The following is a 27,145-nucleotide window of genomic DNA, read 5'->3' as shown; positions in this document are numbered from 1 at the left end:
TTTAAGATCAGCTGCCTTGCCTGAGCAAATCATCACTTACTTTATGTTAGGACTGGAGTGTATAGCTTTTTCAAATGCAAGTATTTTATCTGCCATTTTAGCAAATGATTATCAGGAAAATCATTAATATAGATGAGAAATGAAGATAAGAATGAGATGAGTAACATCAGAGAAACAGGGGTAAAACCTTTATATAGATGAGAAATACCAGATGAAACCTTATAGCACCCTAAAAGAAAAAATAAAGGAGAATGTTGACCTTTAGAAGTAGATTAATATATGTTTCTTTCATTTTTTTGTATGTTTCTCTATCTAGCTTTTTTATTTTCTTTTCTTTTTGTTTGTATGAAACCAGGAGATAAAAATGGAAGATATTTGTGGCAAGGAAATAACCTAAAGACAATAACCTAAAGATTATCATGAAGAAAATCACAAAAATAATCCCAGGAGCCATTAAATAGTTAGAACCTAATGCATATGTACAATAAGAAAAAGAAAACAAGGAGAAACTGAGCACAAGCGACAGAGACTAGATTTTTGGGGAAAACGTGTCAAAAAAACTACTTGAATACAGAATTGTGAATATAAAGTGCAACATTTGAATTTCTATTCTAGTGAAAAAAATAAGGTAGCATGCATGATACTCAAGCATTAGGCTCTACAGCTGCCTCATGGGTACTAATCAACTCAAAGCTGTAACAAAGAGCTTTATATGTGGTCTTGACAATGCGTACCAGAAACACTAAAAAGAACACCACCCATGCATGCCAACATGGCATAGGCACAGTTTCAATTTTATAGTAATAGACTCTCATAAAGCTACTACAGAGATTGGGGAACCTTACTACCACCTGGCCTCAGAACCATTAAACTGAGTTAAAGACCTATACTCTCATTAGGAGTTAATAGAAATAGTTGCCACTACTAAGAGGGCAATTTGAAAAACCCATGTGTAGAGTCAATAAGATCTAGCATTCATAATCCTAGGCAGAAAACAATATAACATAAGTTTACATCTACTATATTTTACTATTTGTAAGATACCATCTCTAGCCTCTACCCAAATAAGAACCCTAAGCATGGGACATTTTAAACCAGAGTTAACTACTCCTACCCTTTGTCTAGAGAAATAAATTATACAAAGAAACAAGACATGAGGCAGGTTGTAATTGATTCCACATTACCATTAAGCTCTTTAACTCACAGTTTTATCTTTCATCCTAAAAAAATGCAAAGCTTACTTTGAGGCATAAATTATCATAAAAGTCAGTTGTTGATAGTGGGACTTTCACAACTTGATGCTTTTACTACTACAGACAGTTTTATTGACCTAATTGAATTTTGAAGTGCCAGCAAAGCTTTGAAATCAAGTAACTTTTAAAATATTTTGAAGAACCACTATCATAAGAGTAATCAAGTTTTAACAATGCTTTACATAAATCAAGTTATATATATCAACCAACTTGATATCTAATTTTTTTTGTCAATAAAATTTCCTAAGAAACCAGTTTACTTTAGTATACTATTCAGAGAGTATTAAAAATCAACCATTTTTGATCAACTTAGAAATTAAGTAAGGTCTCGAGTTAAATTAAACTCCTAAACCCAAACACATTAGGAAGATTTAGAGACTTAAACATTAATTAGTTGTATGCTACAAAGCTATACCTAAATTACTAAACAAAACAAAAAAGGATTTTTGCAGTTTTTAATAAGATTAATATTAATCTGTGAAATTTAATGCGATTCAAAGAAGTTTTATTTCATAGTTTCAAACTTACTAACAAGTTCTTTGTTGGTAAAATGTTATCACTTACTGAGATAAGTAGTACTATTACTAATAGTATTAGCACTTAAATTATTTTTATTAATTTTAAAAAATCTTTTAATAAAACTTATAAAAATCTCATATTTTTAAAAAGAAAAGTAGAAATTACAACTGCGTAATTTTTAAATAGTTAAATAGTTTTTAATCAACTTGTTTATCATCTGATTATTTGACAATAGTTATAAATACAAATTGTTTAGGGTAATTGAACGCTGATTTCTTTAGTTCAAACTGTAGACAAGTTATATTTTGAATGAAATAAATGCGTAATAATCCAAACATTAATGAATGGGTTAACCAAATCCTTTTTTATAAACTTTTTTTAAAAAAAAAAAAAATAGTTTTATCACTATTGTGCACAACATTTTATCAAATAAATCAACATTGCATAAAATAAATCAACAGCAAACAGCTTTTAATACAAAGTAAAATACGCAGTAAAATATTTATTATTGTCTTTTCACAAAAATATTTAACATCGTCTTTTCCACCAAAATAATTTTTCTACATAGTAAACTTTTTTTTTTATAACTGTCAAGACGCTTTGGGATAGCCCATAAATTACGTAACGCTAAATTTAACAAATAAGCAAAACAAAAGAGATCATAAGTTTTCCCTCGTACAGTTTTTAATTAAACCAAAAATAAATTTAGGCGTTACAGTTTCAGTAAAAATTACCGCGCAAAAGAGTAAATGAACTTTCATTTTTTAAGTAAGTTGAGCGTTGCGTAATTTATGGACGATCCCTGAGTAGGAAAAATTGGCGCGTTTTTCAAAAAAGACTAGTTTTTCTCCGCTATTTTAAAAAGATCTGTTGTAATCATTTAAAAGACTAAATGTCTATTAGGACTTACCGTCAATATTTTCGGGATTTGGTGTTTTTTCGTATTCTTGGGTCATTGCTACACGGATTCACAAAACTGTCGAGTTTATATTTCTGCTATAAAAATAGAATATATACTTAATAAAACCATTTAAATTTTAAAACCCACTACGTCACTTTTTAACAAAAAGTTCTTTAAAAATTACACAGCTGGAAGCAGAAACGCAACTGCAAAACATGGGTGATAAATACACATTTTTGGATCTGCAAACTTAGGAAAGGAATTTAATGAAAAGAAAATGAATTAATTAAATAAACTTTCATTTAAAAAAATAGTTTTTCCTTTTTATTAAAGGAGAGGCATTTTCTCTATATACGCATTCCCACTGTGCATTAAGTGCTGTTAAAATTTATATGAAAGCTTCCAATGATGAACTTGTAGCATGTTATTTTGTAAAATTTGCAAAATATTTATATATTTAAAAAACCGCGGTTTTTTAAAAACAAATAATTTATTTTATCTAGTATAATAATAAATGCACACAGTTTGCGCATTTCAAAAGCGCTGAAAAACGACATGAAAATCTAAAAATGCTGCAAATGTTTTAAATGTGAAAAAAAAAAAGGTACAGAAGTCTATCTAGTTTTCATGTTGCAACAGTTTTCATATATTATTATTATATTTTTATTGGTCTTGTTGTCCAGTTGGTCCTCTTCTATTGGTCTTGTTGTCCAGTTGGTCCTGTTGTTTTGTCTTTGTCTTTTGTATTGGTCTTGTTGTACAGTTGGTCCCGTTGTAGATCTTGCGTCTTTATTTCATGTTTTCATAAAACCCAAACTTTTTTTTATAATGAATAAGTTTTAAAACTGCACTCAGTAATACTTCTGATACTTTTGATACTTCACTTTTGATACTACACTTGAATTTTTAGTATCTAATAGTTGTTCTACTTATATCAAGTTTTTTTTTGATTAACATGGACAAAATTTGTTCATCAAAAACAAATTTAATTCTTGTTTTTATTTTAATTTGCTCTTAAATTTTGGATTTTGTTTTAGAAGGTTTTGTTTAGAAAGTGCATTTGTTTTCTCTCCAACCTTTTTATAAACAATGTGTAATCTAACCTGGTATTAACCACAAATAAATAATTTAAATTGTTTTTTTTTTCAAAAACAAGTTCAGCATGAACTGAATTACTTATTATTTAGAATTATGTTATTTTAGACTGTTGGTACGTAGAAAACTTGATACATGTTTTCATATAAAACGTAAACCTAAAAGATCAAAACGTATATGACATAAATAAACTTTTCGCTGTTGCTGTTGTTGTTATCTTCATAAAAGGTTTGATAAAGAACGTAGATAATGGAAGTTAGGGTGCCTTTGAACTCTACCACCGCCTTCATCCCAGCCTCCTTCCATAAATGTTGTGAAATTATTTGTAAATTGTTTAAATCGGGTCCTCCCTCCCCCTTCATTTGGTCAAAAATAAGTTTAAGAAATACAAGTTCTTTTTGTTGACCTTCGTATTTAATAAAATGCTTGACAATATCTAAATCTACATCTTACCAAGTCCCGTATGCTTTTATTTATTTTTACGAGGAAAAATCCAACCATATTTCATTTTTTAATGCTCAATAGTTTTTATGTTGTTAAGGTGATACATACCCATAAAAAATATACAACAATTTTCTAATTTGTTTTTATTCAAAGTATAATATTTTGAAATAATTTAAAAAATTGTTAATTAAGCCTTTTTGCCTCGATTATTACTGAAAAAATGGTATTTTGATGGTATTTTGTAAACAAAATATCTAAAAAACTGAAATAGTTCAAGACTTCAAATTTTGACTAGTTCTTCATTGTATAGTAATGCAGGAATTGAACTAAAACAAAGTTATAATGCAAAAAAGTTCATGCTTTTTATGTGCTCTTTATAACTTTCAACAAATGCATTAAGCATAAACTGAGTTTTTATATTATTGGTCTTAAACCAAAACTCTCATAATTAATCTTAATAATGCTATACAAAAATGTCCTTCAGATGTTCAGTGAGCTGTGTCCTCTCTTCTACCATTAACCATCAACAGAAACTGTACAGGCCATTGTTTCTTCATTTTTCTGTCTCTTTATTTTTGCTGTTTCTGTGGCTGTTTTAGTCATTAATGCTTTACAAACACTAGTATATATACTATGCAAAGCAATAATAATATTGTTGTATATAAATAAAGATTTTAAAGCTCTATAACCTTCTCAAAATGCTACCACCATTTAATCATTAGTAATATCACATAATATTATGTGATATTGCTTTTGTTTTATATATAAGCAATGAGACTCTTGTGAGTTTCGAATGTTTGATATCATTAACAAGAACTTCAAATACATGATAGGTATAGTTCTAAACTAAATCCTTGTTGCTTAACTTCATTATTTCTAACATTAACATTATTTCCACAGTCTGAGCAAGTAGCTACCTCTTTTGTTAAAAAAATCTTAACAAACTAAAACTATTCATAATGTTATAATTATCTTTGTCTTCTAGAACTATTTGGTCGAGTTTTAACTTTCCTGGTCAGAGTTCTTTGTTGACAGTAAATCACTAGATGCTGGCGTGCGTTAAATGTTATTTTTTCATGTTTCTGTATTGATTATAAGCAAATAATCTATTTCAATTCCAGAATGAGTTCTTATTATATTATTTAAATAAAAATTTCTAAATTAAAACTATATTGTTATTACAAAAGTGTTTTAATCACATATGAACAATGCGTGCATTTGCATGTTTTGCAAAACTTGTACTGAACTAAATTTTGATTTGAAAGTATGACTAATAAATTTAACTTGACATGCTGCTGAAGGGCATTGTCAAAAGTTGATAATTTATTTTAGCATAAAACCAAGTAAGAGTTAGTGAAAAAATGGTTGCTAAGGGCGTTGCTATGCCTGAAAAATTTAAGACATTAAAAAAGGTGCTTAAATCAGTTTATCTGATAAAAATATTCAAAAAATAACTTTAAAAACGTATTCCTCATTAAAATTTATTTAAATTTTGGTAATAATAGTTTTTTTGATTTTTTTTTAATTTCTGTAAAATAAAGGGTATGTACCACCTTAAGGACGATTAGGTTGCTATCATTGCAATCATTTTACGCAGTACACTTTTCTTGTGAAAAAGATTTCTTATTACCAATCTTATTAACGAAATATCTTGCAAAATAAGGAAGAGTTCTTATTTAAAATTAAATGGTGAAATGTTTTTGTTAAAAACATTTTATACATATTATTACTTGCACAGCCATCATTAGTATATGTTGATTAATAGACTTTCTAATGCGGTCTGAAATTAAAAATTGTTATCTATTTTAAATAAAATTAATATCTTAATGTAATAAAATCTTACTTGCTATGCAAATAAAATGAGATATTTTATATGAGATATTATAAATCCAAAAGCATTTGTATTTTTTCTTGTTTTTAACTATTAACTTAAAAAGATTTATGATAGTTTAAGGTTTTCTTAACATATGTATTTTTTTCCTATCTTAAACATTTCCTAAATTTTTACTACAGGTTTAAGTCCCCGCGTATTTAAAGTCGATGCCGCAGGGTGCAGGCTATAAATATCCGCTCTATATATAGAAATGAGAAGTAAAAATGGCTAAAATCTAACTTAACAAAAGTATTAACTTTTTTTAAGAATTTTAAAATAAAAAAAGCTTCGAGCATTGTTTTTTTTGCTACTTTAAATGGAGCTCCTTGACTAATATAGCCTTGCTCTAAGTGTACCAATGCAGCTACATCATTAAGCAAGAGGTATTTTAAGTTCACTATTTTCAACCTGCTAAACTTGGTAATGTTTTTGGTGAATGTCAAACGTAGTGAGATTTTTGTAAGGTTGTTAACAGATACGAAAAATTGACAATTTCTTTTTAAAACCCAGCTTGTAAAAAAAAATCATATAGCAACTCTGCTTTTGCTAAGTAAAAATGCTCACCGGTATGTTGATATAAATAGCATCAATAAATCCAATAACTCTAACCACTAAAAAACGAACTTTTTTTTTTTTTGCAACTTGTAATAAAGTTTCTTTCAAACTTTTCTACGATAAATATCTAAGTAACAAAATACACCAAATAAGCAAATACAAACAAGTAAAACAAACTTAACACATATTAGTGAAAAATTTAACAGCAAATTAAATTAGAAACGTCAAGAACATATGAAAAAAAAAAAGATAAATTTATTGCAAAGCTAAAAACAGACCGAAAAAACGATTAATGAAAGCTTATAAGGCAGTAACAAGTACACGCAAAAAGTAAACGCAAAATGTAAACGATTTCATGAAAAGTAAAAAGAAAACGCTGTTTTATACTGATCTTAGAAAAATAAAAAATAAATGTAGATACAAATCTACTAAACATTTCTTGAAGGCTTTATACAAGGGTAGAGTTACCTGTCTTACCTCTATATGTGTGTATATATGATATATATATATATATATATATATATATATATATATATATATATATATAATTATAGTTATACATATATATATATATTTATATAAATATATATATATATATATATATATATATATATATATATATATGTGTGTATGTCTGTGTTTGTGTGTGTGTGTGTGTGTGTGTGTGTGTGTGTGTGTGTGTGTGTGTGTGTGTGTGTGTGTGTGTGTGTGTGTGTGAGTGTTAGGGTGTATTTAACACCCCCTACTTTTCAAAATAACGTTCCTAAAACTTTTAACCAAAGTACACATTCACACAAAATTTAAGCAGAGGCAAATCGATGAGTGTTTTTAATTAATTATTTTAGCACTTTATAGTCAAAATAAAAAATTTTCCTTTTTTTATTTCTTTTATATATTTCTATATTTTTTACATTCTTTTTTATTCTTTCGTTATTCCAATATCTCGCCTCAAATTTATCTCCATCTTCCCAGCGGGCACAGAACGTCCACTGGACGTCTTAAGGACGTCCTACGGACTTGTGACGTCCATAAGACGTCGTAAAGACGTTTCACGGACGTCTGTGCCCGCTGGGTTAATGATCAACTTCATCTCCATCTTAATGCTCAACTTTATCGTACAATACTCAATCTCACCTCCGTCACAATTCTTAACTTTATATCCGTCAAAATACTCAACTTTATTTTATTTAAATGCTCAATTTCATCACCATCTCAAAGCTCATTTTACATCAGACTTACGTTTTTGGTCACTTAGAGCGTAATATATGTGATTTTATGACTTTTAAAAAAAGCTTATTCACAATATTTTATTTTATTTTTTAAATTCAAATTTGATTTTGAAAAACCAAAACAAATCTCTAGCTTAACCAGCAAATTGCTTGAAGAAAAAAAATTCTAAAATTTAATAAACGAATTGAGTGAGGTAATTAAAATTTAATGTTTTAAACTTTTATTAAAAACTTATAACTAAATTTTTAAAAACTTGCGTAATAAAATTAATCAATTTTTTTATTTGTTTAATTAATAATATTTGTTCAAAGCAACCCCACCCATTCAAACTTACATCAACAGACACATTAGTTTCTGCATTACAAAAGTGGTTATTAGCAGTCTGAAATTGTTTTTTAGATCCAACAAGTATATGAGAGTTGAATAGTATACATAATTTTTTTTATCACATGTATATAGTTAAATTATTTTTAATTGTTTATAATGCTGGTCTTCAGATCTAAGGATTTGAATTGTAAAAGTCTTAAAAGCTTCATTGGCGAGGAAAGCCTCAATAAATTATTTTCTTAATTGTCAGAAATACTCTGAAAACATTTGAAACAACCGTTGGCATCAAACTTAATGCAGGGTCATAGATTTTTAAAAATAGTCTTTTTTGGGGGCATCAGGAGTCCAAAATTAATTTTTGGTGAACTTACCAACAGATTTAACAAAAACTGTGAAATATTCAAAATATATCATCATATACTTTACAACATGATTTATTAATCAACGGTTTTGGTTTTGCTTTACCACTTACATTAATAAAAAATACAAATGTATTTGTCCAATATGTTTTTATTTTGCAATTTCTAAACACTCAACTAAAAAATAACGATTCAAAACCTAATATTAAAAGTGAACTTTCCCATCTGGTTAGCAACTACGTATACAAAAAGACATCATTTGATAGTTGTCCAAGAAAACACAAAATATTAAAAAGACTTCGGAAAGATGAGAACATCATCATCACACAACCAAAAAATGTCATAATCGATCTTAATAAAACTGGTTATATAAAATCTTTACAGAATATTATGAGTAATAAGTTTTAAATAACCAAAGAAGGTTCTACTACAAAAAGCGATCTTTATAAGGGTATCTTTGAAAACTTAATAAGCTTAAATGTTTTGAAAAAGACATTTAAAATAAAATCTCTCCTGTTGGATCTCAAACAGCAAAAAATTATGCGTTGCCTAAGATGCACAACTCAGTAAAGATAAAAATCTCTTCCAACGTTTCGACATGTAATATTAACAGTTGGGGCATAAAACTACAACCTTGCCAAACGTTAAATTCATTTATTGTCTCCGCATATACCTAAACAATTTTGCACTTTTGATTCATTCTCATTTGTTGAAGAGTTAAAGCAAATTAATGTAAATACTAAATTTGTTGTTTCATATGATGTTGAAAGTTTATTTACAAACACACCACTTAAACACCATCAACATTGCAACTGACTTATTCTTTAAAGATAAAACTTGCTTAAAACCACTTTCTAAAACTCTTTAAGAAATTACTTCAGATTATAACTTTCGGTTCCTATTTTCTATTTGACGGAAATTATTGCGATCAAACAAATTTTGTTGCAATTGGTTCTCTTTTAGCACCCATTTTAGCTAATATTTTCATAGGATTTCAAAAAAAATGAGTTACAGTTTTAAGTCCTACTTTTAAACCAATATTTATAATCAGTGTATGAATGACATAATTGCTATCTTTAATTCTAAATATGAAGCCCATAAATTTTCAAGTCATCTTGATAAACAACATAAAATTTTGAAATTTACGATGGAAAAAGAACAAGAAAACCAGAAGAAAACCAGAAGCCATTTCTCTAAACTACTTAAATCTCATGTTGTTTACAAATTTTCTTGCGCTTGCTGTAATGCCAGTTAAAATAGATAAGCCTCCAGACATTTAATAACTAGGATTAATAAACACCTTGTGGCTGATAAAAAATCCCGTGTATATACCCATTTAAACACATAAATTAATTGTAAAAATCTATCCACTTTTCTAATTAATCTATTCATTAACTATCCACTAATTTATTTGAGATTTTGGATACTACTTCAACCAAACATAAACTAAAATTAAAAGAAGCGCTCCGCATTAAATGGGAAAACTCCTCATTTAATAAACGAACTTTACATTATACCATTAAGTTATCTATATTTAATTAAAATTACAGTTTTTTTTATTTCGATTATATTGATTGGTTATTTGCGGAGTCATTTTGTAATCATTTTTATTGGTTTATTGTATATATATTGTAATCATTTTTATTGATTTATTGTATATATTTTTTGTTATTATTTCTCTCTAGAGTTTTATTGTAAAATTAATCTTTTGAAAAATTAATTATTGCATTTTGCGTATATATATTAGTAACCAGACTAGTCTATGGATAGACTTACAACACAGACATAGACAATTCTGTATGTTGTAATGGACACAACAAATGTTTAATTTTTTGTCCTTGTTGTGTCTATCAAATTTTTGATGGTGTCCTAAGATTGCTCAGTTAAAAAATAATTTTCACTTCATAAGTCTACAAAGCATAATTTTTTGTCTATTTGGTGTCTATGATTTTGTCTAAATTTACTTGATTTCATAAAACCAGAAATATTGATTTTTGCCAATAAAATCTAAATTACCCAAAAAATCCCTTAGAAACAAAAAAACTCCTTGATCACATATTTTTAAAATAATTTTATTGAAGGTGATAAAGATTTTAGTGACTAAGGAAAATTTTTTAAATGATAACTTCAACTTTTTTGAAGTAATCCCAAACTGGAGAGGGCATTTTAAAAATAAATTTTCACGCACATTCACTGAGAATTGAAAAACAACTGAACTGAGTAATAAATGAACTTCAATTGAGCACAAAATAGTCCATTTTGAGGTTTTTAAATAGACATTAACTTTTTAATCAACAGCACACGCTGGACAAAAAATTAAAAAATGAACTTCTGTTAGAAAAATTGTATTTTTAATTTTGTGCTCGTTTTCAGTTTTTGAAACGATGCTGCAGTGAAAATTTAATTACTCGTTATAAGTCCAAATTATATATTAAATAGATCTTCTATACCTCATTAAAAAATCGAGATTGTTCATTTAGTGTCCGTTTTTAAAATGATTGTCTAGAAAGACAAACATTTTTTATAGACAATTCATTTTTGATAGTTGTAATTAAAATTGTTGCAATTAGTGCTTTGTCGAAGTCTATTTTTGTCCTTTTATAATAAGTCCATTAGAGATTGTCTGGTTGCTAATATATATATATTAATTGTGCCAAAAAAATTTCAGTGCGATAACGCCCCCCCCCCAAACACCCTATTCAGGGAGGAGTACCCCTCCCCAAGCCCTACCCATTTCTACCCTCTCCCCCCCCCAGTCTCTAAACACTTCCAGCGCCTATGTATATATATATATATATATATATATATATATATATATATATATATATATATATGTGTGTGTATATATATATATAGGCGCTGGAAGTATTTAAAGACTGGGGAGGAAAGGGAGTAGAAATAAGTAGGGCTTGGGGAGGGGTACTCCTCCCTGAATGGGGTGTTTGGGGGGGGGGCGTTATCCCACTGAAATTTTTTTGGCATAATTAACCCTGCTAAATGCAGATTTGCAATCCTTTTTAAATCATTATATATAAATATTTGGTAAACAAAATCTGCCAAAACAATAACAGTTACTGTAAAAAATGCCCAAATACGGATGAACTTTCACGGGTTTTTCTATGAGTGCTGTAATGTCAACCTTGTCTAGGTAATCTTTGTTAATGTGCATTAAAGCGAGGTGAGTGAGGCGACTCGGTGACATTGTTGACCGCAGCCAAGTATTAAGCCGTCTCAATGCACTGAAGGACCTTTCAGAACCAGCTACGTATATTGGAACAGATAAACACAACACAGCTACCTGTTCCACCATGTCAAATAACCTGCGGGTACTTGGTTTAAGGTCTTTTAAAGCTGCTGCTAGTTGGTGTAAATCTTTGGGCAGTGACTTGTCCTTAAATAACTGTGGAAGCAGTTGCAGCTGTAACTACAATATAGGAACATCGACATTATTTAGCAAACTTTGCAGTGGCATGCTGGCTAGTGTGGCTGCATAACTTGTGGATGTGCATGAACCTATCAAAATAGCTTCTGTGCTTGCAATTTTATGCAATCCTTCTTGGTTAAAACGGCGCTGCAGTTCTGCAACTGAGTGATCGATGGCTTTGAAAAGACTTTTCTTCCAGATAACATCTGTAGTTAATTGTTCTACATTACGGCTTTGAGATTCATGTAATAAACGAGCAGGAGCATTAACTGTGGAACTACGCTGTGCCTTAGGCAGCTTGAGATTCAGTGTGGTAGCTTTTTTGATGGCCTTCCTGTGTAATTCTGAAGCAAAATCATCACTACACAAGTCTTGAAGTTGAGCCAGAAGGAGTTGAACTCATTTTTCAGCGGCTGATGCACTCAGTGATGGGCTCTGTAAAGCTTTGGCTACCAATTTAAATTTGGAAAACAGAGCATCGCAAAGTAGAACTCCATAAAAAGTTTGTGCCTTAGAAACTTGTTTGGTTAAGCCTGAGATTTTAGCCCTTGCATCAACACGTACTGACCTGTCGCCTGCTAGCTGAGACAATGTTTCATAAACTTCTCCATAAGTTGTCATAATTCTACTAATGGCTTTTGCCCTATTGCACCATCGAGTTGGACAAAAGCTGACCAAGTTCAGAATAACATCATCTGAACCAAACAAAGATTCATACAATGCCTTTCTCTTTGAAGACTCTCTTATGGTTGCTCCAACATCACGCACAAATTGAATTGTGTCAATAACTATTTTTACTTCAAAACAGACCTCTTGTAAAATAAGATCCAACGAATGAGACAAGCTCTTACTCCAGATTTGTGTCCGCTCATGTTACTGCCTCCATCAAATGCATAGCTAACTAGTTTATTTATGGGTATTGTGTAGCGGGTAAACACATCAATTATGGCATTAAACAATGTTTCAGCAGAACTGCTCTGGAAATTTTATAAACTCATAAAGCATTCCTGTACTTTTAAATTACTACATACCTACATACCGTATGCGGACAAAAAATTGCTCATGACCCGCCACATCTGTAGTTCCATAAGCTGTAAGGCCAAGATATGAGCACCGTGATATATTAGTGACAATGCTTCGTTGAACTGAATGTTCAAACATTTGAATAATTTCATTTTGTATTGTGTCTGACATCCATGTGTCGCGTTTGTTTAACCACTCTTTCACAGAGGGTAGATCTTGTACCCGTTCTAGTACAAGCTACCAAAGACTTCCATCATTATACTCTCCTCCTCTTAATGCCAGATCCTGTCGTCCTAAATGTTTAATGCTTGAAAATATTACTTTCAAAACGGTTCGAGCGATGGCCTGAGATGATGACACTTGTTCGCTCAAAATAGCAGATATAGGAGTTTGTTTGGAATACAGTATTTTCTCTGTGGCTTCTTTGTGGGCGGATGACTTTTCATGAATTGAATATTTTTCGGTTCCTTTTTTCCAGTTGGAAAAGCCAGAGTCAACAAAAACACCAAACAGAATCTGTCTCAGGAACATAGAGTAACCATGGCCATTTCGCAAACCAAATACTCTTACAGGACCTTTCGTGCTGATCTGATGCAAATTTCTTAGTTGGGAATTTGTACGTAGAATGGGGTTGAAAGGAATGAAGGACCAGGGCAGTACCTGTTACTGCCGGTACAGCTGGTTTGCTTGACTCAAACTTGGCAGAGAAAGTGGATGTGGTAGACACAGATGGCTGTGTTGATGGATCAGAAACATACTGTGAGGATGTAGCGGTTTCACAAGCACAATCACCAGTTTCAGTTTGGCCCGTGTCTGACCTAAAGGATTTGGATATGGATATTACATACATTTCACCTTTAGTATTTGTTAAAAAAAAAAAAATTTCAGTAGACTTGCGATTATGGAATGATGCCGTAAAATAATCACACTACGTATGCTAGCTAAGCAAGGCAACTATTTAGTACAATCGTCTGTTCCATGATTTAAATTTAGCATATTAAATGCTTACTAACCTCGCTCTTAAAAAGAAGACGTCTATAGTCTTTAAACGGGGCTTCTTTGCTTCTGACATTGATTGATTTGTTAAAGAATTGTGCGATTAAACATTAAAACAAATTTTGCTTTTTTAAATTTTATTTCATTTTCATGGAGTCTGTACTCCATACCCTGTACAATGAAATTTTTTTACTAATTGATTTCTATTGAAAAATTCTTAATTTAGTTCTCTTTTTGTCATGGATAATGACTTTGAAACAATAGACTTTCAAAAGTTGCGTTTTGACGTTTTTAAAACGGAAAATATTTTTTTTGCGACTGATTTATATGAGGGAGATATTTTCTTTTATAACAGAAAAGTGTTTGACTCTACATATTTTGTTATTAAAACTTTTAAAGCTGAACTCCAAACTTTCTTTTTTTCACAAGCTTTTCAAACTTTTTTGACCTTCTTGTTCTAAAAATAATGTATCAGGAAACAAATGTCTCAAACATCTAGGCGTCTACAGCTAAACTTGAATTTAAATTCTCGCTTTCGTAAACTGCTTAGTGGGAGATAATAAATACAAAAAAAAAAAAAAAAAAGAAAACAAATTCAAGAGAGCAGTCAAATAAATTTCAAGAGAACTGAACGAAAACAAACAAATATTATTACTATAGTTTTTTCCCTCTTGTTTTCCAAAAAATAAATATTATGTTTGATAAAATAATTGACGTCTTATTAACCAAAGCAAAGCTTTTATAAATTTAGTTTTAACAAGATAACAAATAAAGTTAGATAAAATAAGATTTTAAACCAAAAATTCATTAAGATGCACATACCTACATTCGCTGCAATTTTGTTTAAAAAATAGGTCTAAATTATTTACAAATAAAACTTCATTAAAACTAAAAGAGAAAATTAGTTGAAAACTACTTAAACCGCAGTAGGGCATTTTATTATTCAGTAGGAATTACTGTTACTATTTTTATGATTAATTAAAACAAATATATGTGTGCGTGTGTGCGTGTGTGCGTGTGTGTGTGTGTGTGTGTGTGTGTGTGTGTGTGTGTGTGTGTGTGTGTGTGTGTGTGTGTGTGTGTGTGTAAAAAATTTAATAGACACGACAATTTGAATTTAATAACAATATTTAGCTTACTAATTTTCGATACATGTTTTGACTGTAGAGTAGTCATTAAGTTAAAATATGAAGAGTCCAGGGGAAAAAACGGCATAATCACATTTAAAAAGTTTTGAGAAAGTATTTATGAATGATTTATAAAGTTTTTGTATATCTTATTTACTTCTATGCTTTATATGAAAACTTTTATAAATGATTAATATATACTTTCTCAAAACTTTTTAAATGTGACTATGCCGTTTTTTCCCTGGACTCTTCATATATTAAAATGTGTAAATGGTACAAAATGAATTGGTAAATTAGAATATGAAATGGAATTAATACAAAATAGTTCAAAGAGAATATAAAAAACAATAAAGGTCAAATAATTAATTAACAATACAATAAAAAAACAGTTAAAAATTTAACAAATTTCATGAAAGAGCAAAAAAAGAAAGATTATAAATAAAAATTTTTAAGGAACTTGATTGAAAGTGTCTTTTTTAGATTTGTTAATAAAACTGGGACTTTCCAATTTATATCCATACTTTATTTGAGATTTAATAAAAAGTATGTGGTACTGAACTTTTCGAATAGTATTAAGTCAGTAAAATGAATTGGAGGGTCATATTGGAATAATAAGCTAATAATATAATTGACAACTTTACTACCATTATATGATACTGTTCACAATGTGAGAATTTTATTTTTAATCTGAAATATTGTTTTTTTTAATAAAAATTCTTACTTTGTTTAACTAAATTAAAAGAAATTATTATATTTAGAACTTATCATTAAGTGTTTAAAGCAAATGACGATGGTAAAAATTTATTTAAAAATGACCAATCGTCCAAAATGTGATAAAATTCTATAAAAAATGAAGTTTCAACTGTGATTAATAATAATAAAGGAAGTTTTTAAGGTAATAAGTGGTAACAAAGTTGGTTTTTTCAAGCAAGCTTATAAGGTAGTTAGTGGTAACATGGTTGGTTTTCCAAGCAATTTTTTGTCAATGGCGGCTTCACAGGATTTTTTGTCTTTCATTAAGTCAATGTTATTTTTTGAACATCTTCTTAAATTTGTTTACTTATGAGAGTTTTATAATAAAAAAATTTCTTTATTTTAGTTATTGCTTTTTTGTGGTGTATGGGAACGTAGTTTACATGAGTATAATATTTTTTTGAGTTTTTCAGAGTTTAATGTCTGAACATTTTTAAATGATATGTTATGTATTTTTTGTTATTTGAATTTACTTATGTTATTTACTAATATTTACGCAGGGGTGGATTTAGACCGCCCCTGCGTAAGAATTTTAGAATTTTTTTTTTTGATTTAGTGGTCCATATCATCAAGGTAAGAAAGTGAGGGGGGGGGGAGGAGAAGAGGGCGATTTTGTGATTCGGATGATTCAATAATAAAGTATGAAATTACGTCATATTGATATTTTAACAATCAAATTTTTTTTGCATCACACAAATTTATTAAAATTTCTTATCAATTACAAACTCCCTAGTTTACTTCCGTTTTCAAACAACATACTTTGTTGAATATATAAATTTTGTAAAAAAATTATTTCCAAATACCTACGGGGAGAGGAGAACAATCACCCATCGTCCCCCCTAAGAAGTGTTTACGTGTAACAAAGAAAATAAGTTATGATCTTTTGTTATTTTTAAAGTTAAAAGGTATAAAATATGATGCGTTAGTTTGAGTTTTTTAAAAAACATTTAAGTTATCATTAAATAAGTTATTAATAATATCCTGCCGAAAATGTTTAAATTTCAAATATCTTTATTGGTTAAAGTATTCATTTTCATTTGTAAAGTATTCATTTTCATTCGATTCAGCTCATTTTCCAATTTTATAAAATTTTAAAAACTAAAGAAACACGCGTAAAAAAAAACATCCCTAAAAAAGGAACATCCTAAGGAAACCATCCATTAGCAACAACTGGAACCGAGGTATTTTTTAAAAACATTTAATATGAAGCGTGAAAAAAACTTATGCGTATAAAGTAACCATAAAAATATTTAAAAAACATAAAAACTTCGATCGGTGCTGGCAAAAGACAAGAGCCCGGGTGAATAAAAAAAGCAATTGCTTTTACTCAGCGTTTGTGCGGTAATTGTTCAGCTTTACGTGAATAAAAATTTTACCAAACTCGGTCAAATTTTTATTCACATAAAGCTAAGTAATTTACTTTAAATAAAGTTTTTAACAATACTTATATCAAATCATATAAGTGTTGTTTTGTTGCACATTATTTTGAATGTTGAGTGGAAGGTCAAGTTTATATATTACTTGTTAGAAGCAAGTTCCATAACCGCGACCCTCGGCAAGGTTATGGAACTTATGACAGTTTTTTTTATTTATTATAAATTATTATAATCAATTTTTCTTAACGGTATAAATATTTTTAAAATCTATTTTTTTTATGACGGGCAAAACTCTTATTAGAACTGTATTTCTTATACCTTTATTCTTATGAGTAAACATAATTTAATTATAATTATATATAAACAAACATATAATAGTAAAATAAATTATTGATGATGTGGATTTTTATTTATTGAAATGCAACACCGTATGGCTTACGGTGAATCTTTTACTGGATCAACATAATTTGTTTTCAAAAAGATTTAACGTTATCAATTAGTTTTGGCATATTTTGTTTTTAATTTATTTAGTTTTAAATTTCACATATATTGTTGTTGCTTATTTGCTCGTTATCGTATCAAAATATGAATACGGCTCTGATTTCCTATTTTTGAAAAGCTCGGTTTGAAAAACAACTATATAAAACTGCGTCTTGAAAATTAAATGAAAATATGTAAAGTATCAAAAATAATTAATACAATATTTTATTTTTTGTTAATAAATTTTGTTTTAATTTTTTATAATCATTGAGGTGAAACAAACAGTTTATACGTAGTTACTATAGCAACTACATATATCCCATAAACTATATTTTATTCTTTACAATGTTTATTCTGACCTAACCAATAGTACTATCAATTAGGCCTGACCGATAGTACAATCGGTTTAGTTACAGTAAACGACTTAAAGAATAAAAAGAACTCGTGGGATGACACGTGACAATTCTCAGATTAAAAACCTGCGACAAACCCCCGCTAACTGCATTTATAAAGCTTCTAATCTTTTAGTTAACAATTAAAATAGAATAACTAATCAGATTGTAGCGTTTTGTATTCACTTTTAGTTTAATTTATAGAACAGTAATATAGTTAATTTTCTATTAAAAATATTTTTAAAGCCTCTTAAAACTCTGTGAGAATAAATACTTGTTTACATGAGTGTAAATCAATGTCTAAAATGGTTTCGTGCTCTATGTTTTTGCAAAACTATTTCTTAAACAATTTGATTTCTCAATTTAATTAATTTAATTACATTTAATTACAATTTAATTTTAATTCTATTACATTTTACAACAAGTTTAATTAGTATCATTTAAAACTTGAGAATATGGAACCGATGGGAATATATGCGGTGGAAACAGAAACAGATATTTTATCAACAAAAATTTTTGACTTAAAGGTTGACGTTAAAAATCTTAAAACTATATTACTGGTGCTTAACACTAAACTGATGGTGGCGTTGAGCAGAGCGCTCCCCGGTCATATACAGTTATTTCTTCCCCTAGGTAGGTAATAACAGTAAATAAAAATAAAATGCTAATTCTAAATTATGAAAAAGCCATGGTGCTTTTATTTCTTAATATGGGTTTGACGTTATAAAAAACTGTAAGTATTTGGTAATTTAATAAATATGTAAATTTAAATTCAATGAATTCAAATTTTTACATATTTTAATATATAAAAACAAGAATAGTTAACAAAACTCAATTACCTAATTTTATAATTTGCTGTAAACCAATCAAAAACGTGATTTTATTTAATTAAAAAGAGTTAGTATTTCAAATACAGTTTTTTAAAAGAAAATATTTAACAGCACGTCTAACACGCGAATAGTAATGATAATCTATTAACTATTTTCTTCTATGTAATTTTTACAATTTTATCTAAATTCTCGTTATATATAGCATATCCAGGCAATTTTTTATAAGATGATTTAAACTAAATTACGTCAAAGCCTGACGTCATGAAACTTCTTTTGTTGTAGCAAGCTGCTAAATAAACAAGATTTTCGAATGTTAATTGAATAAAAAGTTTAACGGTAATAAGAAATGAATGGTAGTTTTTGTTTAACATGTCATGCTTAAAAAATGTACTTTGGAAAAAATGTACTAAAAGAACGACCAGAAATTAGATGAATGGCAGAAAAATTATTTTGATGCTTGTTTTCTAACCAACCCTGTTAACAATCGGTTTTTATCAAGACTAACATAACTTTATAAACGCAAATTTAAGATTTTTTTGTACAAATTAAATAATTCCTGGAATTGTAAAATAAACTTGTGGAATAGATTAACAAACTATTTTTTTTTCATTTATAAAGACGTCAAATAATTTTTTCTTTCAAAATATTCGGTAAACTTTTAAAATAATATAATAACTTATTGTCACGGTCGCTAACAACGTTATAGTTTTTTAACATACACCTTATATAGTGGGATAGACATTGTAAATTAAAGTTATGAGCTGCCATAAGACTAATTGATCAGAGATCGTTAGAAATGAAACTCAATAAATCATTAATTGCTCGTGAGTTACACTCAGGAAAAGTTTTTCCAAAATGTGGCATTGTAAGTTTTACATAACAACAACTTTAAAACAAAGGTTTATAATGAAATTTAAAATAGTTTTAACTTTTATGGCAGCTTTATAGTTAAGCTCATTCTTTATTTTGAACTTAACTATTATGTTGCATGTAGTGATTTAGGACGGGCTAAATAGTTAAAATAATCATCGAGCTTTCTTTTTTTTTGTCATGGCACAAGCTATTTCAAAAGAGTGCAATGGACTTTCAACTGCGTTAAGAGATGATAAAGAATTTTAAATGTATTTTTGGTGAGTTATAAATCTTGAGTCGAACAATTTTCATTACTTTTCTGAAAAAAAGTAGCAGCATTTTATTTTTGTTAAACAACAATAGATAATTCTTCATGATAAATTTATAACTAATTAGAAACGTTAATTTAATATAAGGGCATATAAGGGTTGTTATGACTTAAATATTCTAAACTACAGACCGTTTTCAAACTTGATTGAACGTACAAAGACAAAACGTATGACAGACTCTATGATTATCTAACTAAGAACAACTTGTTGCTTAGAAAACAGTTTGTTTTCAAAAAAAATGCATTTAACTTAAAACGTAGTAATCGAATATATCATATTAAAACGTAATATCGAATAATCGGATAAAGTAATAGTAATATTTGCCCATGATATAACGCTCTAAATGATAGTTTACATAAAGTGTTTTCATTTCTCTGTTTAAAATATTTGATACTGAAAATCATAATATACTGAAAACCATAATACTGCTACTTGAATATTATGGAGTTAAAAACAAAAATTCAGTTTTAAAATTTAGTTATATCTTACTTAATATCTAATTAAAAAATATATATATTCTACTATTCAAACGTTAAACACTCGCTTGCAAGGGTCTTAGGTGCTTATTTTTTGGGCCAATGTTGTTTTTACTGAACATAAAGAACCATATATTGTTGTTTTAAATGAACATAAAGATTCATATACCTATATAAGCTTTTGTTTCATACATTAAATTTGGTAAACAAAAGTAACAGGTCCTATTTTTATAACTGATACTTTTATATTCGAAATAAAAATTTTATGTAAGTAGTCTGTAAAGAAAAAGTTTTAAAAATTTTTTTTTTTTACTTTAGTAAATGTTATATGAACCCAGTGGGGTCGTACGTTGTCTGGACGACCCAAATCTTTGTCAGTACATACACTGAAGCAATTGCATGTTTTTTTATGCCTAGACATATTTAACGCAAGAAAAAAATGAATCGCTTTTTGAAATCATTAAATTTCGCTATCTTTTAAAAACAATATAATATTTTTTTTATTAAAACGTAATTGCACATTAAAACACTTGATATCATATTTAATACGTCACAACACCGAAAACCATATCTGACTACTATATTTGCAACAAGATTATTCTCAATAAAATAATTGAAAGAAAACATTTAAACATTCAGATTTTCAAAATAAGAGTTAAATAAACATATGATATTTGAGTTTAGTTAAGTACGCCGTTTTTAAATAATAAATAATTCTGAAAACAATTAGACAAAGTGCAAATAGCCGTCCTAAATAATATTTCAACTTTGAATTAATAACACATTTGAAAATCAGAACTTCTTCCAAATAAAATTGCCGACAAAATAAAGCATTGCTAAATAACACTATACAACTTGTGGGGAATTTTTTAATACTTTCCCTGAGACACTAATGATTTCACTCGTTTATCAATTTTATTTTATTTTCATCTGACTTCGAATAAATTATTTACAAATATCACCCTTTTTATATAAAGTTTAGAACCACAAAAAAATAAACTTAATTACAAGTAATTACGTTGGCGTAATTTTCCCATACCTCTACGAAGACCACATCATTTCAAATACATTGATGTTTATATTAAGAAACAACCGCTAATTGTTGTTAGTATCTTGGAAGACGTAATTCACCACACACTCCCCCGATTAAAGCTGAGACTTCGGCTTTAATCAGCCATCTCGTCTTCCATGATGGAACTGATTATTTGTCGTGCATTTAATTTCGCCTGTCTTGGTTCTCTTTTCAAGGTATCCTCTTCGGCCTTGGTTTCTAAATTCTCTTCCGATTCGATTCCGCTTTCTGCCCCACACCCCATTTCCAAGTCGCACACCAACTGAATTGGTCGTTCAATTACATAACCATTTCCAAGACGTATTTTAAAGCCACGAATAACTCCATCCTTCCCCTTAATGTTGTTTTCAATTCGACCAATGTTGAGAAGAGCCTTGTCCTTCACATCGTCTTTTATGAGTACCATACTTCCGACCTCTGGGAGTTTCACGTTACCTCTCTTTTCCCTTACTTGTTGTCGTTCTTCCATTACGTGCACGTACTCGTTCATCCATCTTTTCCTTAAGTGATTCTTACAACTTTTCACAAACTTGATTCTCCGTAATGCGCAATCATCCCTTGTTATTAAATCGATATCTTCTTCAAGCAAAACTGCCGGTCTACCCCTCATTAATACATTTGGTGTTAATACTTGCTTATCGAATTGGTCACCTTGATAACAAAGTGGTCTATTGTTCATAACGCATTCCACATCCAGCAATACTTCTTCCAATTCAAAGAAGTTTAGGATGCCTTTCCCAATTGTTTTTGACAAACTTTTCTTCATTATCCCTATTAATCTTTCAAACAAACCTCCCCACCATGGCGCTCTTGATAAATTAAACCTCCATTTTATGGCTGTGGTAGCAAGATAGTTTGCGAGATTTTCATCCTTCTTAAGTGTTAGTAACCACTTCCCTGTTGCCACAAACGTTTTTGCGTTATCACTAATCATCATTTGTGGTGGTCCCTTTCTTACAACAAACTCCTTTAAAATTCTCTGAAATTCTCCTGCCGTTAGGTCATGACAAAGTCTAAGGTAGACAGCTCTTGTACATGCGCATGTAAACAGTGCAACATAACATTTTTCAACCAACTTCCCTTGCGCTTTATACTTTAGCGGACCGGCAAAATCAACACCTGTAACCGTAAACGGTTCGATATTTTCAGTTCTAAAACGTGGTAACATTGCTCTTGTTGGCGGTAACAGCGGTTTCACTCTATATCTCTTACATAGATTGCATTCACGAATGACCTTCTTTACAGCAACTCTCAAATTTGGTATCCAAAATCTTTCTCTAATGCTACTCATTGTATCTCCTACTCCCCCGTGTAACGTTTTCGCGTGATGATACTCAATAATTTTTAGAGTTAGTTGAAAACCTTTTGGTACAAATATTGGATTATACCCAGAGACTTTTCCATGACACCTCCAAAGCTGTTTTTCATCCTGTTTAAGTTCCACATTGGACTTTATCGCAACAGCTTCTTGTAGTAACTTAAGATTCACCAACTCCGCTTCTATCATCTCTTCAGCATTCAGTGGTCCTGTTATTTTTTCTTCATTCTGACAATTGTAAATAAACCTTTTTATGAAAGATGATATTCTTATGATTTTCCAATACTTGTGTTTACTCAATATTTCCTTAAATATATGAAGTCCCTTTATTTCTTCTGTTGCCATACTGACGTTCTCTCTTAAATGAATAGTTTCACATAATGCGTTCGGCGTTTCAAATATTTCTGGTTGAATTGGCCAATTTTCTTTGTGGTTTAACCATATAGGTCCATTGAACCACAAACTTGTTAGTTTCTCAGGACTTACTCCTCTTGTTCCAAGATCACTTGGGTTTTCTTTTGTTGGGACATAAAGCCATTTTACTTCTCCATTTAATAATATCTGTTGAACTCGGTTCCTGACAAATTGTGACCAACTGCCCCTTTCTTTTAACCAATAAAGTACTGCAGTACTGTCAACCCAATGATATACTTCAATAATATTATACTTGTTCAATGTCTTCCTAACGTGATTCATTAACTTGCTCAAGGTGTGTGCTGCTACCAGCTCCAGTCTAGGAATACTAAGATCCCTTGGTGCGATCCGTGCTTTCGCTACAAGTAAGTTACTGGTTTTCGAATATCGGTGGCTCACTGCAATGTAGATGCATGCACATACTGCTGATTTACTTGCATCTGAAAATCCATGGAGCTCCATTTCAATACTTCTTTCAGACAGAACGCTCCGCGGAATTGAAATAGTTCTTTTAATTCGTATTGCCTTGATCCAGGTCTTCCATTCTTCTGAAAGTTCATATGGAATTTGTTGATCCCATCCGAGTTTTAACAAGCATAGCCGACTGTATAATATTTTTCCAGTGATTAAAATAGGTGCACTAAATCCCAATACGTCAAAAACACTGTTAATGGCGGATAGCATTTTCCTTTTTGTTATCACTTCTTTATCTCCACTATTGATGCAAGCAGTAAAGTCAATCGATAGTTGATCCGTTTCTTTGTTCCAAGGAATCCCAAGTATTTTTGTTGATCTGCCCTCAGCGTTGCTTTCCAATTTGCTCACGTTGCTATGCCATTTGTGCAGCTGGAACCCAGCTTTCATTAAGATTTGCGTTGATTCATTTTTAAACCTGATAAGTTCATCTTCCGTTTCTCCACCTGCTTGTATATCATCGACATAAGTATCTTCTTCCAAAGCAAGCACCGTTTTAGGATAAATGTCCTTGTATTTTGATATATGCTTTTTAATGGTAGCACCAAGAATGTAAGGGCTTGAACTTGAACCAAAAATCACCCTTGTAAATCGTAAATCCGTTAATTCCATATTCTTCAAGTCCTTATACCAAATTAAGCGTTGTGCGTCTCTATCCATTTCGTGTATTCGAATTTGTAGAAACGCCTTCTTCACGTCAGCTAAAACGCAGAGTTTATTCATTCGATTTCGTACGAGTATGTCAAAAATTAATGGTTGCAGCGATGGTCCCACTTCTAGACAGTCGTTTAATGAAGGTGACTGAGCGTCTTTTCTAGCTGAACAATCATAAACAATTCTCATTTTTGTTGACTCGGCATTTTCCTTGACTACTGCTTGATGAGGAACGTAGTGAATAATTTCTCCCGTAGGTTTTTCTGGTGCCATTTCCAATATTCCCTCATTGATCTGTTCCATCATTATTTCATTATACTGTTCTAGTTTTTTAAGTTTTTTCAATCGAGTCGTCACACTTCCCAATCTTTTAAGAGCCAGGTTTCTGTTATTTGGTAGTTTAACAACACCCTTTTTCCACGGCATTCTGGTTTCATAGAAACCTTCTTCGGTTTGATGCAGTTTTTCGCTGAAGTCTTGGTGGAACATTGACTCACTATTTGTGTCCGATAATCCAAGTACTTCTAAACTACACATTTGCTCAAACTCATCACGACCAGTGTTCAATAAGAAACTTCTCTCAATACCTGAACTAAATTGTGTTCGTCTCCCAGAAAGAGTCCATCCCAACATCGTTAATTCGGCTCCGGAATCTTTATCCGGATTTTTTCCGAGAACTACCGGTTCCGTGGTTTTTATTCGCTGATAATCAGCCGCACCGAGTATAATGTGAACAGGTTGAAGTTCGTCACTCCCTTCATCATCGCTAAATTTCAGCCTCCTCAATTTTGCAAAATGCTTCTTAACATCCTTGATCATCGGATTCGGTAAAAAGGTGAGTGTTTCCTTTTCTGCGTTGGCGCATTCGACTTTGATGCTAAATTCCGGTATTGTCGTTGATTCTAGCGTAACCTTATATATTTCCACACGCTTGTCCACAGTTCCATAGAGCTGTTCAATACTTTTATATTCCTTTCGTGTAGGTTTCAACTTTAGTTTTGTTATCAAATTCGTACATATATAGGAACTTCCAGCACCCGTATCCAACATTATCCTTACTTTTTCACCATTTACTTTTGCGATCACTGTTGGGTGAATAGTTGTGCTTGCATTAAGCACCGTTCCCATGTTTTCTTTTTTATTTTCAATGTTACCATCCATTGTTGCGTTCCTATCTTGACAAATGGACGTGTGATGTTTTTTGTTGCACTTTCTGCATCCTCTTGATTTACAATTTACCGCCGAGTGTCCGTAACCAATGCAGTTATAACATAATCTTTTGTTTGTTAAAATCTCCCTGCGTCTTGCAACAGTTAGTACTTTTGTACAATCTTCGCTTTTGTGATTTTGTAACCCACAGTAGACACATCCATGCTTTCCACTAGTTGCCCTGGTTTCTTTGTCATAAAGACTGCCATTGTATTGTTTAAACGTAGTGCACCGATGTTCATAGGGCCTTGACTGAACGTTCGTGTTCTTTTTATCGCCCTTTGTTTGTTTGTCGCTTGAGTTAAAAGTTGAGTTCAACGGATTCCTTTCAATGTACTTTTGCAACTTTTCGACAAGTTGCTCCAGTCCCCATTCTCCCCATCCATCATCGTTTTGTGTAAGTATTTCACGAACTGGTCCAAGTTTATCCATCAATGAATACACGAATGATTGAGCCGTTTGTAGTTTCTGCATAGTTTTCAATGTTCGTACAGTTCTTGCAAGCTTGTTGTAAAAGTCGTGAACTTCTTTGATTTTGTACGAGCTATGTATAGCCGTCAATCCTTCCAAATCTTTAATCAATGCTTTGTGAACCCAAATATCTTTTCCGTAAGTTTCTTGTAGTATGCGTTTAGCTTCATCGTATCCTTCCAACGAATGAGGTAAACCAAGTATATCCTCCCTGGGCTTTCCTTCGACAAGTTCCAGCAAGCAGTTGAATTTGCTGATGTTCGATATGTTTGAGTTGTCAACTTCTACCGTGAATTGATTCCAAAATCGCAACCAGTCTTTATAATCGCCATTAAATTTTGTAATTGTGTACTTTTGAAGTTTGACAGATTGTTTAGTAGCTTCGTTTTCGTTTCCAAGAGATTTACGCAATGTTTCTTTCATTTTTAGTTTCTTTAAATACCATTCTTCTTCGCTTTGAAGTTTTCTCAATGAGGCTTGTTCTGCTTCTTTTTGAATCGTTAACTGCTGTTCCACTATTTGTTTTTCATACTCAAATTTTCTGACGCATTCGTTTTTATTTATCGAATCCAACTTGTCCACCATTTTGTTTTTGATTTCAATTGCTGCTTCTACTTCCATTACTGGTTTCGAAAGCCATTCTTCAACTGAATCGATGCTTTCGCCGTCGTCAAGCATTTTCCTGGTCAGCTCATCCTTTGCCATTTCAAATCTTCCCAATAAATTTGTTATTTTGTCCAGCGCCAAGATTATGCTTGATTTGTCGCCATTAATCGTGTTGCGTTCTATGTTTTTAATGTTTATTCTTATCATGCTGACTTCTCTTTGGTAAATTCGCTCTTGGTCCATTCTTTACTAACTCGTAGGTTTCGTAGGTCCTGGTAGGGTCGCCACCTTTTAGTGTGGGGAATTTTTTAAT

The 27,145-nt window shown here is 30.5% G+C and overlaps 2 protein-coding genes across 6 annotated transcripts in view; both read right to left on the bottom strand.

Annotated features, from left to right (window-relative positions):
• Nucleotides 1-27,145, bottom strand: part of LOC105846647 (1-phosphatidylinositol 4,5-bisphosphate phosphodiesterase eta-2) — an 83,418-nt gene that overhangs the window by 45,822 nt on the left and 10,451 nt on the right. The window contains exons 1-2 of one of the 5 annotated variants that reach the window (XM_065801265.1): nucleotides 18,967-19,190; nucleotides 2,683-2,765 (exon numbers count right to left, since the gene is read on the bottom strand). In XM_065801265.1, the coding sequence (XP_065657337.1) occupies nucleotides 2,683-2,728 (46 nt within the window). In that variant the 5' untranslated portion in view covers nucleotides 2,729-2,765; nucleotides 18,967-19,190. Of the gene's footprint in view, nucleotides 1-2,682; nucleotides 2,769-6,649; nucleotides 6,757-18,966; nucleotides 19,191-27,145 lie in introns of those variants that run through there. The other 4 variants (XM_065801264.1, XM_065801263.1, XM_065801266.1 and 1 more) reach the window with 4 other exon arrangements.
• On the bottom strand, nucleotides 21,781-27,075 carry LOC136082607 (uncharacterized). Its single transcript, XM_065802022.1, has one exon. The coding sequence runs from the start codon at nucleotides 27,073-27,075 to the stop codon at nucleotides 21,781-21,783; it is 5,295 nt and encodes a 1,764-aa protein (XP_065658094.1).

This window comes from Hydra vulgaris, chromosome 07, assembly GCF_038396675.1.
Source record: "Hydra vulgaris chromosome 07, alternate assembly HydraT2T_AEP".
NCBI classification, from domain to species: Eukaryota; Metazoa; Cnidaria; class Hydrozoa; order Anthoathecata; family Hydridae; genus Hydra; species Hydra vulgaris.
The sequence above is the reverse complement of the archived record's forward strand: the minus strand, read 5'-3'. Positions and strand labels throughout refer to the sequence as shown.

Excerpts from the sequence above, each read along its gene's own strand:
- LOC136082607 (XM_065802022.1), bottom strand. The coding sequence starts at position 27,075 with ATGGACCAAGAGCGAATTTACCAAAGAGAAGTCAGCATGATAAGAATA.